This window comes from Spea bombifrons, chromosome 8, assembly GCF_027358695.1.
Source record: "Spea bombifrons isolate aSpeBom1 chromosome 8, aSpeBom1.2.pri, whole genome shotgun sequence".
Classification (NCBI taxonomy): Eukaryota; Metazoa; Chordata; class Amphibia; order Anura; family Pelobatidae; genus Spea; species Spea bombifrons.
This window is the reverse complement of record NC_071094.1, coordinates 41,280,347-41,293,722: the sequence shown is the minus strand read 5'-3', so window position 1 is coordinate 41,293,722 and position 13,376 is coordinate 41,280,347. Positions and strand designations below refer to the sequence as shown.

General features: G+C 46.3%; 1 protein-coding gene across 1 annotated transcript; it reads right to left on the bottom strand.

Moving 5' to 3' along the window:
• Positions 1–4,877: 4,877 nt before the first annotated feature.
• ERCC2 (ERCC excision repair 2, TFIIH core complex helicase subunit) lies at positions 4,878–11,901 on the bottom strand. The gene is made up of 24 exons (XM_053472780.1): positions 11,751–11,901; positions 11,410–11,509; positions 11,026–11,103; positions 10,607–10,669; positions 10,146–10,259; positions 9,932–10,048; positions 9,657–9,773; positions 9,456–9,579; positions 9,268–9,364; positions 9,010–9,143; positions 8,750–8,918; positions 8,419–8,537; positions 8,264–8,333; positions 7,826–7,895; positions 7,591–7,692; positions 7,270–7,333; positions 6,934–7,055; positions 6,702–6,794; positions 6,533–6,605; positions 6,109–6,179; positions 5,871–6,014; positions 5,342–5,485; positions 5,104–5,225; positions 4,878–5,072 (listed from the first exon to the last, which is right to left on the bottom strand). The coding sequence occupies exons 1-23, from the start codon at positions 11,753–11,755 to the stop codon at positions 5,133–5,135; spliced, it is 2,283 nt and encodes a 760-aa protein (XP_053328755.1). The 5' UTR covers positions 11,756–11,901; the 3' UTR covers positions 4,878–5,072; positions 5,104–5,132.
• Between the last annotated feature and the right edge of the window lie 1,475 nt (positions 11,902–13,376).

Below are 13,376 nucleotides of genomic sequence, written 5' to 3'. Positions count from 1 at the left end.
TTTATTACTGGGGTGAAAAAGATCTCCTTTAAGTCCTCCCCATCTGGGAAGCGTACACAGGAAGCATACTTAAGTACACATCCTTCAGTGTTCTCTTGCACCGAGGTTAAATGGAGCTGATCTCCCTTTCAAATCAATGGAAGGGACAGCAGCCAATCAAATGCATGCTAGTTTATCATCAGGGGACTTCTTTTGAGCATGCACAGGAAGTATACTTATGTATACTTCCTGTTTCAGTGAAGGGAAGCTGTGGGAGAAGTTAAAGGCGACATTTTTAAACTCCAATAAGTAAAGAATGCCTGCACCAATTTTCATGCAGTAAAATAAATCGGACTTCATGAAAAATGGTGTCTGCCGTGCATTAAAAAATAGAATTATGGGGGCTTTTCTAACCAACGCGACCTTAAAGCATAACAACTAACGCTATTGGAATTAAAGCTGAACACAAATTGGAGTAGCTGAGTGTTCCTCAGATTTCTTTCCATGCGTTTTTGGAAATGTGTTTGGAAGATATTGATAAAGGATGAAGTTTGGAGCTTTGCCGCATTTCTCTTCCCCGTGACACCCGTGCCGTATATTGAGATTCAACGGAAGAACCCCCAGGGCTAAAAAAAAATAAACCCGTGTACATAGAAGTCTGTTTATATGAAGTCTGTCTATATGTATACATTATTAAATATTTATATATAATTTCTTGATTCAGAAAATGATACTTTAATCTCATTCCTTCCTCTCCCCGTCTCCACTAATTTCAGTGTGGAGCGAGCGGCCAAATGCTTCGTGATGCCTTCAGCTCGTCTCTCACGATGACCTCCCAATAATGTCAGTGGAAGGTGAACTTGGTCGCAAGCTCCTGGGAGCCGGGCCCTCCTCGCCTTCCGTACCACTTTGTGTGTGATTTTAAATGATTCCACTGATTGTAACACCACTACGGAATCTGCTGGCGCTATATAAATAATAGTAATGTCAACATGGAACCTTGCAAGGTGCTGCGGCGTGAGCTAGAAACCCCTTCTTCACATGTTACACTGTCCCATACATCCCTAGTCTCCTAATTCAGACAGGGCAGTCTTTGGGAACTCAAACCCCACTGTCTCTTTTTCCTCCCCTGGTACCCCTCTTTGCTGGGTACGAGGGTATCACAGGGTTCTACAGCCATAAACAATTACTTGTATAGAAACCATTTTTACACAAAATCTCATAAAAAGTCTAAAGCCCGACCGCCAAGCAGACCCCTAAAACTAAGGGTCCTTCTTCAGCCATTTGACATCGGGGAGATGTCGGGGGGGGTCCATCTCCGTATCGGGCAGAGTTGTTAATCTTCGCACTATGTGCGACGAGGCTGGACATATACAGTTACAGTAAGTGTGTAAGTGTCGCCCATGCTGCGTCCCCCGGTCTTTTCTCCCCTCAGTGGGCTCTCTCTACGAGTCTAGGACAGACCACCGGATACTGGAAGTGCCAAAGATTGTCCAACGCACAAAATCCACTTAGAGATACTTAATAACAGAGATTATTTTATGGATAAAAGGGAATGCCGCCGCAACGTGTGAAAAGTGGTCTTGTCACCATAGCAACCAATGGAATGGTTGGGAACATTCTATTAGTTCCTACGATGATCTCCTTTCAAGCTTTACGCCAGAATCCATCCCGGTCATGTTGTGTACATGTGATATGTCACGTAATATGTCTATTTAGTCTCTGGGAACATGAAGTAGAGGAAGAGTACTTAGCGTGAGGTGAGAGGTCACCTCCTTATAGCGCAGGTCAGAGACATTGATACATCGGCAGAGGGAAAATATAAATATAGATCGGGAAGGAAAGGAAGGGGGTTAGACAGCAAAGAGAGGGCTTAGCGCAGGATTTATCCTAATTTAAAGGTCTGCATGCTTTCCCGCAAACCCTACTTTGTCTCAGGTGTCGCAATAACAGTTAACAGTGGTGATGAGTGTTGCACCTGTGGTAAAGCAGGGGTAGTCTCAGACACAGCTTGGCGTTTGCCTCTTTGGAATGCCCTTGGCACGGACTGAGTTGTAGGGGGCTGGGGAGAGAAACCGAGAAGCTTGAAGGTGCAGTTTTTTACGCTTGAGACTTGCATGGGTGGCATTGGGAAACCCAACACCGCGGCCGCCCCTTCCCCAAATAGGAATAAGCGTTATATCTGATTCGCTAAGCCGTGGACTGGAGCCATGAGAGAGAATGCGAGCCGCTCACGGCCGGCGCTCTCCACGTCCCCGGGTTTCATATAGTAAAGTCTGAACCCTCTCTTTGCTGAAAGCGACAGTCGGGGGTGTCCGAAGTCACTTTTGCCTCCCCCTAATTTGTTCATCTCTTCTTGTTACAATCGGCCTTAATGGGTTCCACACATAGTTTCCGGTTACGGTGAGCGTTCCGCGGCAGGGTTCCAGAGCGTGTGGGGAGAAGAGGACCTCTTGGCCCTACTTGAGCTAAACGACTGCGTACAGATGGAGAGCTTCGGGGAGAGCTGCTCATGACCACCGCTACTTCAATCAGCGAGACATCCCATTTTATTTGATTTTATTGATTTTTACACTATTATTATTCCTATTTTCTGCACTTTCAAGGATCCCTCCCCCTGCATCGGCGATAAAATCGCGTTGATGAAATGACTCCAAAATAGTTGCTCACATTGTAGGAATTTGGTTCTTTTTATCTTCTTATTTAATGTATGTCATGTATATAAGTGTATTTACCATATCTTATCTGTAGATGGAGACAAAGCACATATAATATAATGACACCTATATAAATATATACATATATATACATATATATATATATATATATATATATATATATATATATATAAATACCGTATATATATATATATATATATATATATATATAATGTTACCTACGCATCAATAACAATTCACTGGCGGTGAAAAGCAGGACAGTTGGGTGGCTCAGCATAAAAAGTCATGAAGCCTCGGCGGTACGGTATTAAGTTACAGTGTTAGGGATGTCACGGCCTGTAACCGCGGGTCTCGGATTTGCCCGTATATTTTACTGGCGGGCATTTTCTTACAGTACGTTTTATTTCGCGTCGGCGCATTCCGCGTCATTAGACGGTTCAGAATGACAACGCACTAAATCAAGATTGTGAAACGCTCTGCAGAGACGCTCGACCATCGACAATCTCATACATTAAGCAGCTTGGAAGACGTCTGTTTTTTATATGGCGTTTGCTGGGCACGCGCTGACTTCTTGCTGTTTTGTGTGCTTATCGGTCATTATTATTTTAGCAGCAACCCTGGAATCTGAATGTCTATGCCTTGTCCGCTTCCCTTTCTGTACAACGTCTGCTCCTGAAGGGTGGCCAGCGGCCAGGCGCGAACCGAGCCAACTCAAATTCCTCCTTCGCTTCGGTGCCACGGTCCTCGCGCACATCCATATAGAGACACGCGACGACTCTGGCCGGGCTCGCCCCCCCACCACCGGCCAGCTGCCCCACGGTCTGGGTGTTTTAATTCACACGTTTAATTCATTAGTGTTCAGCTTAATCTGAATGCTCGTTCCCACGAGATCAGTCGATTTGGAATGTTCGTGTGAGATTAGAGCGCCTGTTCACACTTTGTGAGCGTTCTGTCCCGGCCAGCAGCGGCGTAATACGGTAACTGCGGAGTTCCTGGTGCGTTCTCGGTCCGCAATCCCCTGTTACCTCTGCATCTGATTCCTGCACGATATCCGCTCTGACCCGAACGCGGGGCAGCTGCTCCCCCCCTCCACATCACGAGACACCGCCAGACAGCACCTCTCACTTACACTTTCATGCGCGCCTTGGAGCACATGTCCAGAGCGCAATAAATTAACGCCAATCATCCCATATTAACAGCCCAAACGCTCATCCTCACAAGGAAAAACGAAACCTGGCCCCCCAAAAAGCACCTGATCTGCTGTACTGCAGCTTCTGAGCCAGCTTCACGCAGGAGGGTGACATTTAGAAGTCACGGCCCGCACCTTGAATGCCAGCGTTAGTAAGATGGGGGGGGGTTGCAGTCCGTACCTTCCCTAAAGGCTGGGAACGGGAAGAGATACCCCCTGCGGTGCTCCCCCCACTACAAAAGCTGGGCAGAAACACAGCAACTGCTACATAACCACCAGCCACCCGCAAAAGGCATTAGCCACGCGCGTCTAAATAAGGCAGCATTCCACGTATCTCCTTTAGTGGCCACTAACGCACACGCTGTGCTAATAAGTACCCGTCAGACCACCATCATCATCAACAACCAAACAAGGCAGGAGTCCACCAACTACCTCGAAAACCACGTATAACGATTCACTTTGTGAACCCACCGCAGCCGACCGCATCCGTTATCACGGAACATCAATCTCCTGCATGAAAAATATCTCGGGGGGGGGGGGGAGTAAGGAAAGGGGCAAATACATACGAGGTTTCTGCAGGACCCCCCCCCCAATGCATTCGCTAGGTGGACCCTGAACATTTAAAGGGACCGTGCAGATATCTTGAAATGTCGCAAAGCCGGGGCTCCTGCTGCACACGCGGCGTCTCTGCGGGTCGGAGTCCGAGCCGGATCACGTTCTTCATTCTGATGACCACTCAGGATCGATAGCTTAAGTCCTGACATGCACTTTGTCAGCCCCGGCCAAGTGTCTCGGACAGATCGCTGAGTGAAGTAATAATAGAACAAACGTGTTAACACTCAAGGACCCGATCACATTGCCATTTATATTTAGCATTTAAAGCGAGCCTGGGACCTTTAAAAAAAAGAATAAATAAAAGCTTGGCGCTGATGAGAGCACCCCGTATCTATTAGGCGCCAGGACATTTTGCCATGTTCTGGACTGCCCTATATTTATATGGCTGGTTTGCCAGTATTTAGAGAATAAATGCCTTGTATTTGTTACAAATGTAGCTTTTTATTACAGTATGTAAAAACACATACAGTGTACAGAGGTGTGCTCTATATACAGCGCACACAGATGAAGGGACTCTCATACAGAGCATTAGAGTTAGCAAGTCCATCTTGGTGTAGATTAGTCTGCATCCTTCGCTGGTCGTCTCATGGGCCGCTTCCGGATGTCTCTAGGTCACACCTGGACACAGGTGATGCTGAGCAGGTCTCCGACAGGTGGTCTCAGGATAGGTCTCACACCTGGTGAGCGATCTCCTGGATTTTCTGTAGCATCTCTTCCGACTGCAGCTGTTCTAGAGTCAGAAGAGACAATCCTAGCTGGTCCTCCTAAGGATGAGAGTGTAAATGAGAAAAGAGACGTACAAGGCAACATGGAGGACAACAAATGGACCGGAGGAACAAACAGAGGACGTTCCAAAGGTGATTGAACAGGCTGCTCTCACCCTCCGGAATGGCTGGGCCATGTCTCTGAGAAAATGTCTGGACATGTGGATGCATTCGTCCACCGTGAGGTTCAGGTTGGCATCGGTCAGATGTTCCTGGATCCACAGGGGTAACTTTCCTCGCTTGTCAGCACGGGCATATCTCTACGAGGACAGAGGACGGGATATTAGTGTCACCGAGGAGCACTGAGCGAGGATCTCCAGAACGATGCTACTATGAACTCGCGCTTAATGAAGATAAAATATCGCACTTGATAATAACCGTCATTACAGAAAGAGTTCCAAGCCCTGATCAGACTTCGACATTCCATAATGAACCCCTATATATACCCAATATTATATATAAAAATAACATCAAGTAATTCTGGTGCATCACCATAGTAACCAACATCATTTAAGATGCCTTTTAGGCACTCCACCATAATATTATTATATGCAACTCCCATTATGTTATTGCATGGGTAACCCCACACAATAAGGTATTATTTGGACCGCAATAGGCATTTACTGTATTCACAAACGCCGATACCTTGTCTGCAAATAACATGATCCCGTAGTCCGTCTTGCCGCGAATGGCGCGACCCACGCACTGAGCGGCGTGCCTCATAGCATCAAACGTCAAGAAGTCATTTTCGCGCAGGTTAAACTGGTCCCGTAGGAACTGCAGTCGAGCCTGTAAGGGCCGAGGAGAGAGGGGTATTTTAGGAAAGAGGGGAATTAATCTATAGACTTATAAGGAAAAAGATAACAAAATGATCTACACTTACCTTCAGTATCCGGCTCTGTGTATATACATACGGGACGCCAAACATTATAACGGCCCGACCGTAATGATGCACTAAGGAAAAAACAGTGAATTAGCCCCAGTGATGCACGGATTTATTTTTAGGGATAAAAGAGGTGGATCACCGATTTCTGCCTATAAATAATTTAAATTATCTGGCCTGATTGTTTTGTCCTCAAAAAGTTGGATTTATTGTGTAACCTAAACAGATGTAGGTCAACCGAGTTCACAATTATTACTAATAGGCTAAGTAACAAGAGGCTGCGCTGCGTTCCCACCCCTAGTCTGGGCAATTTCTATCTCAAGCACAACATTAACAAGCGAGACAACGACTTACCCCATATTCCTAAACACAATAATCTTACACCCCAACATCTAAATCCGGGCTGGTAGAATGCAGTACTTACCAAAATCAATTCCCTCGGACACTTTCCCGCGAGCCACGGATAACAGGATCGCCCCCCGGCCGTTCTCACAAGCCTGTGATTTCATCAACAAAAAAAGGGGGGGGGGATTAACAAATAGCCATAAACGCAAGCCACGGAGCCCTTCACGCGATCCCCACCAACGCCTCACCTCCTGGTATTTCTCCAACGCCACGCTGGTCTCCGCTCCGTCCTGCGTCTCGATGAAGATGAGTTTGTTCCGCTCGATGTTGTCCAATATTCCCTAACAACGAGTCAAATTGGCAGAATATGTCACCTGTGACTACATTTGTGATATAATTCCACATAAAATGACAAGGTGTGAAGTAGTGGTAAGTTTATCGGACTCCTGATGCTGGGACAGGCGATCGTGGCCGGGTTACCTGCTCATACCACGAGGCCACGATGTTCTCCATGTACTGGTAACTGGTGAAGAAACACACGATGCCGTCGGGGACCACGGCAGACATCTCCAGGAGAAGGTTCCCATAATTGCGCATCACAGCTTGAAAATAAAAGGTCACAAAGCAGATTATAGGAGACGTGACGGGGGCAGAAAGGCTACGAGGGGTTAATTTACCGGATATATCGATAATATAAGAAGGCTATACATGGTTACGGAGAGAAGTACAATACAAGCATTAATCAGATGACCCGCCGTAAAACGCCAGTTAATAAGAGACCGATTATTAGAGAGTTTTAATAATCCTGTTTCTCACCCAGATCTTCCCTGGTCTCGAACTTGGAGCTCATGGCGACCTGATCATTCCCCCGGCTCACAACCTGAGGAAGACATTTCGATTGAACATTCTTATAGGAAGCATAAATTCCACATTCTGCGTTCCTACCAATTTTACAACCCCCCCACACGCTATATTCGCAGACCTCACTCGGCGCCGTACCTATTTATTACCCAAGGCATCCTTAAATCGTCCTGGCGGTTTCTATGAGCCCATCCATTCCCATGTATGCCAGGCTATTATCTTCTCGAACGGACACATCTCCTGCCCCCACCATTAACACGTAACTAGAGATCTTACCATAGGACACAAGCAAACGCGAGCCAGGGTCATGGTGAAGGTTGCCATAGTAACGGGCCGGAAGTCCAGGATTTTCGGGTAAATATCCAATGGGGAGAGGGTCTGCAAGCCAGATAAACGTGTTGATTAATGCAAATATGCCTGTGGGGGTGTAAATGGTGGAAAGTGACACACACGGGGCTGTAAGGGATGGCGGTGGCGTAAGGTTAGATAACGGCTGTCATTTGTTTCTTACCCCAGATGTGATGATGACCGATTGAAACCTCTGGAAAACAGGCTTAATAGCGAGGGACGCGTCCAGGCAGCTAGAGAGACAGAGAAATCATGTAAGGGCGATCACGGGAAAGGAATAGACAAGAAGCCGAGGTCAGAAACTACACAGGATAACTACAGAGAAAAGGGTGCCGGCAGATGGCTGATGGGCAGGGGGCCATGTGTAGGATATCGAAGAATAAGAGAGGGGGGAAAAATGGGTGAAAATTTATGTGTGTGGGCAAAAGGGATGGGTTGGGTATCAGGGCAAAGGAAGTTGTATTTAGTAAAGGGCAATTGAAAAGAGCAATTGAATGGCTGGGGTGGAAAAATGAGAGTAAAAAAAGACAGGGCACAGACTGAGAAATGGGGGAGAGAGGGGGAGGGGGAGAGGGAGAGAAAGAGGGGGAGAGAGAGTCACCTGAAGTGTAGCACGGGGTTACTGATACTAGGGGTTCTGTCTTCAAACGGCTCGATGATGATCATAAAACCTGCCGAAGAGAAGAAGTATGAGCTTGGAGCTGAGAACGGCGACGAGCGGGAGAGACAGCGAGGGAAAGCAGCGTGCGCTCTCACCTTTGGTGTACGTGCTCACGAGCGTGGCGAAGTTGGTGATGAGGGTGAGAGGAGACAGGTCTGTGATGTCCGCGATCTCCAGGGTGCGAGTGAGAGAACGCAGCCGCTCCGCGCAGAACCTACGAGACACAGCGTTACTACGCACCAAACCCCGTCCGGAAACGGAGGCTCGCAGCCGGGCCCGGCTCTATCATAGCACGCGGCGGGGAATGGATACTTTCAGCTGGAATACATGGCCCTGGATGCCACCATCTCTCCACGACCTCCGTTGGCACCGCGCATGGCAGTTTACTTACTAATGGTAGGATAGAGAGATATTATATGGACTCACCTCATCGGCTTCCGCTCGATGCACACTTTCTCATAGAGGTCTCGCAGGAAAGCGGCAGGGCCCTCCTGCGTCACATGACCCGAGCGGAGACGAGATTTGATGTAACCCACCAGCCTCCGCAGAAAGCCCAGAAAGTGTAAGCCGTTACGAATACAGCCCGGAACAGCCTCTGGGGGAAAATATATCCATAGGGTTACTTAAAATTTTCACATTATAGGGACATTATGGGCGAGATTCTGTATAACAGAGCAGCGACTCACCTTGCAGGATCTCATTGGGTAACACGGGATTGGAGAGGTAGACATCTGTCTCTCGGGCCACCGTGGCCTCCCGCAGACCCTCCACCAACCGGGTATATTCCTCCCTAAGCTTTCGTTCATCGGTTTCTTTAATTCTACGGGAACACGAAGGATCAGACTCCTAGGACCCTCTGCCAAATGCCACCCCACCCCATATACGATTTTCTCCTCCTCTATCCCCAGACCATTTAATTACCCCTTCAATCACCCCTTCCTCACTTCTCTAAAGCCGTGCTGAGTGTCTCGATGTTATTCTGACAGCGCTCGAGCGTTCTTCGCGTGATGGTGACGCTCATGGAGTCGATGCAGACATTATCTAAAGCGAGAGGAAGGGACAGCTTTAGAGTCAGGCATGACGAGCCGCAGACAGACAAACAGACAGACAGACAGACGAGACGACATCTTACCGATATTGTGCGCCTCGTCAAAGACAACTACAGACTTCTTGGCGAGTTCCCGAGAGACGAGGTCAGCAATTTTAGGGTCCAGTAGGTAGTGATAGCTGTACACAATCACATTGCACTGCGACAACTGAAAAAGAACACACAACGTGTCAGCAGACACATAACATTACGAGACACACACTACACTGCCACAAAGACACTCACCGCATGTCGGGCGAGGAAGTACGGACACCAACCTCGCTGTCGCCCTAATACCCTGAGGTCATCCAGGTTATATACCCCAGGGGGTAGCGGAGTCTGTCTGCCGATGGCATCGAATTCCTACAAAGAGAATGAAGTAAACTATATATATATATATATATATATATATATATATATATATATATATATATATGTATATACACACACACAGCATATACACACACACAGTATATACACACACACAGTATACACACACACAGTATATACACACACGGTACCTCATAGAAGCGACAGGAGGGCATGCCGGGTTCTCTGTGTCTCTGCTCTCGCACGAAGGAGGCGGTTAGACTGTGACAACGTCCGTCTATCTCTTTTCCGAATCGCAGAGCGCTGACCTGAGCAGAAGACCGAGAGAGAAGATCGACGTGAGACGGACGGACAGACTAACAAACACGGAACGTTCCAGAGGACGTGCAGATCCGGAACCCTTACCTCTGGATTCACACACAGGTTTTTCCTGGAACTCAAAGCCAGGGCCAAAAAGTTGAGTTTCTCCCCGGTTTGGGATTGCGTGTACTCAATCAGCTTCCTCAGCTCCTCCATAACCTGGTGAAACGGTAATTACCATTACTTTACAGCTTGGAGGAAAGAAGAGAGAGAGAGTTGGAAACATTTAAATAGATAAAGGGAATTTTTTACTGAGAGGGTGGTAGATAAGTGGAACAGCGTCCCATCAGAAGTGGTACAGCGAAGGGATTTAAACATGCATGGGATAGACGTATGGCTCCTGCATCTAAGACAAGACCAACGACTGATTCAGCTCTGAGTCTTGACAGCAGGACAAATGGGCAGACTAGACGGGCCGAATGGGGCCGATCCGCCAGCAAGTTCTGTTTAAATAAATCAACATACAATCATCGTCCCTGAATCCAGAACAATTCAACACGCCTCACCTTCTCAAGCTCTGGAACAGTCCTGGAGCAGTATATTAACTTGGTAACTTCTAGCGGGTACGTCTATAAAAGAAGGTGTAACGATGGGTTAATGACCTGAGCCTTAAAGAACTAAATGTAGGGATTCATATATATATATATATATATATATATATATATATATATATATATACACATACACACATATATATATATATATATATATATATATATTTACACATTCATACACACACACACACACACACACACACACACACAGTTTCTATGATCCCATATCTTTGTCACTTGAATTCTTAGCCCCCCCCCCCCCGGCCATTCATGGTTTGTTTTTTTTAAAATATGAATTCAAAGGATAAAAATATTAATTATACTAAAACCATAACTGAAATTATATTACGTTGAACAAAACTATATCTCACCCTCTGATACGCCACTATTAGTGACAGCAGAGAGACGGTCTTCCCCGTCCCCGATGGCATCTCCAGGACCCCATGACCCTACGGCACAAAGAGGCGACAGGATCACGAACATTTCTTCTACTGCATTCTTATCCCGAGGCGGGTTAATCAGTTTATTAACGGATGGCATAGATGACATCTGAGGCTGGGGTTTGTAGACTGCAGGCTCTACAGAGCATCTAAAAGCTATGAATAGAAGTAGATCTCCAACGCAAAGCAACCAGGGGTCCAACGACGGTCATCAGCGGGGTCCACGCTATAGGTGAGAGCGATGACGTATTCCTTCTGTCTAACCGGTAAGATAATTAGAACCTCAGAGCGGGTCAGTACGGTATATATACCTACCTTAGCGTCCAGAGTCCTCTTGAGCTCCAGCATATAGGAGAACTGTTCTGGATATATGTATTCATAGGGGAAGTACACCAGCAATCCATCTATATTTAACCTGTAGGAAGATATTGGATAATTATGTAATGTATGTATGTATGTATGTACACATTATATATATATATAGACTGTAAGCTCTTTGGTCCAGGGACCTCCTTTCCTAATGTATTTATAACTATTGTACCCAATCAGTATGGCCGCTGAGTATTAATGCGTAGGAAAGAATGTAACGAATTGACAAACATACAAATAAAGATTAGAATATACAATAAATTAACTCCATTAAAATGATCTCTTACTTCATGGCTGCTCCAAGCTCCGCCCTTCTTTATCCCCCGCCCCTGTTATGGAAAAGTCACCTTCTTACTGGTCGCCCGAACGTCGAAAGCCCACCCAGGGGACTTAGTGAGGGCACGGGAATACCCGGTCGCCATGTTGTTTCTGGGAATAGGAACCAATAGCAGAGCGCTAGGGACGGGGTTTCATGACGCAGCTCAGTTACGCTAAGAACTCAACTTCCTGCTTACTAATATTGCCAGGGAAATCAATCGAAAACCTTAAAGCACGTTGCTAGACTGAAGAGGCAGTAATAATCAAACGCCGAAACAGCCCAGTTACACAAGGCACTCAGCTTCCCGATACTAATATTGCCAGGGAAAGCAATCGAAAAGCTTACGCACGTTGCTAGGCTAAAAGAGGCAGAGATAATAAAACATCGAAACATCATTAGTCGAAGAAAGTCATCTTGCCATGTTTAGCCGGTTGCGCAGCTCCGTTAGGGAGCCCCCTAGTGCCCCCGGTGAGGTGAATTATAACATGGACTTAAACTTAGCCCTGGGAGCTCTAATTTCATCTGTTTTATAACATATATGTATAGTGTTTGTTATATACTTTGTTATATACTACTTGTTATGTCCTGTCTACCCATTGTACAGCACTACGGAATATGATGGCGCTATATAATACGATAACAAAATAATAATACTGTCACGCTCCGACAGCAAGATAGCCGGCCATGTGTGCCTGCGCAATGTGCTCCGGAACTTTGTTCCCATCGGCTGGAACTAGGTTTTTCCATCGTGGGGTCTTGTAATATTATTTGTGCTTCGTGTGCCAGAGATGTTTATTATGCACCGAGAAAGTTGATACTAAAGCCTAAATAGCTCATGTGCCGCGGCTTCTAAACTCTTATTATTGGCATTAAACTTTTTTTTTTTCCCTTTAAATTCAATTTTTGGCAGCTAAAAGTTCATACAGGCTCCAGAGATGCCCTCGGATTAGTCCAGGTTCTTAGTCCAGCCACGAGGCTCCACCTGGACCTACGTGACACCGCTGAGAGATCTACTGCAGCTTTGCCGCTGCAACCCGAGCTGCAGGATTTCCTAATTTCGGATGTACTAATCCCCACAGATCATTTAATATGCATAAAACATGAATATTTTATGGGGTTTGGGACGGGCGTAACTTCGCCAATGTTTTCCTGATGCGTGGCCTCATTTTCTGAGAATTATTTCAGGGCGAGCATTGTGTGCGTCGATAATAAGATTATGTCTTTAGTACATGATGTTCTGGTTCCGTGCAGATACTACATCGGAGGGGCAAGTAGGAACCTGCCCCCTGTATCCACGGATTAGTCTCTACTCATTAACGGTACATTATGTTTTTACAATCTTTAATGCAAAATCAATCACAATTAACACCACATTGAGCTGATGCTTTATGGCAATGCTAATGAAGTCCGTTCCTCCATAGACTAAGTCATTCTATCGTATCCCTACAGGCAGTACAATAAGACGTCGGGGTGTTTGTTTAGTAGATCAGGGATCAGATAACAGAGCGAGAACTCATACAAGCGGCTGATATGCAGCCGCCTGAAAACATTATATTACGCGGCAAAAACTACAACTGGTTTAGAAAACCACAAT

Excerpts from the sequence above, each read along its gene's own strand:
- ERCC2 (XM_053472780.1), bottom strand. Across the intron at positions 6,795-6,933 it reads TGGCCTCGTGGTATGAGCAG|GGAATATTGGACAACATCGA; the intron begins GTAACCCGGCCA and ends ACTCGTTGTTAG. Across the intron at positions 6,606-6,701 it reads CGTTGGAGAAATACCAGGAG|GCTTGTGAGAACGGCCGGGG; the intron begins GTGAGGCGTTGG and ends ATGAAATCACAG.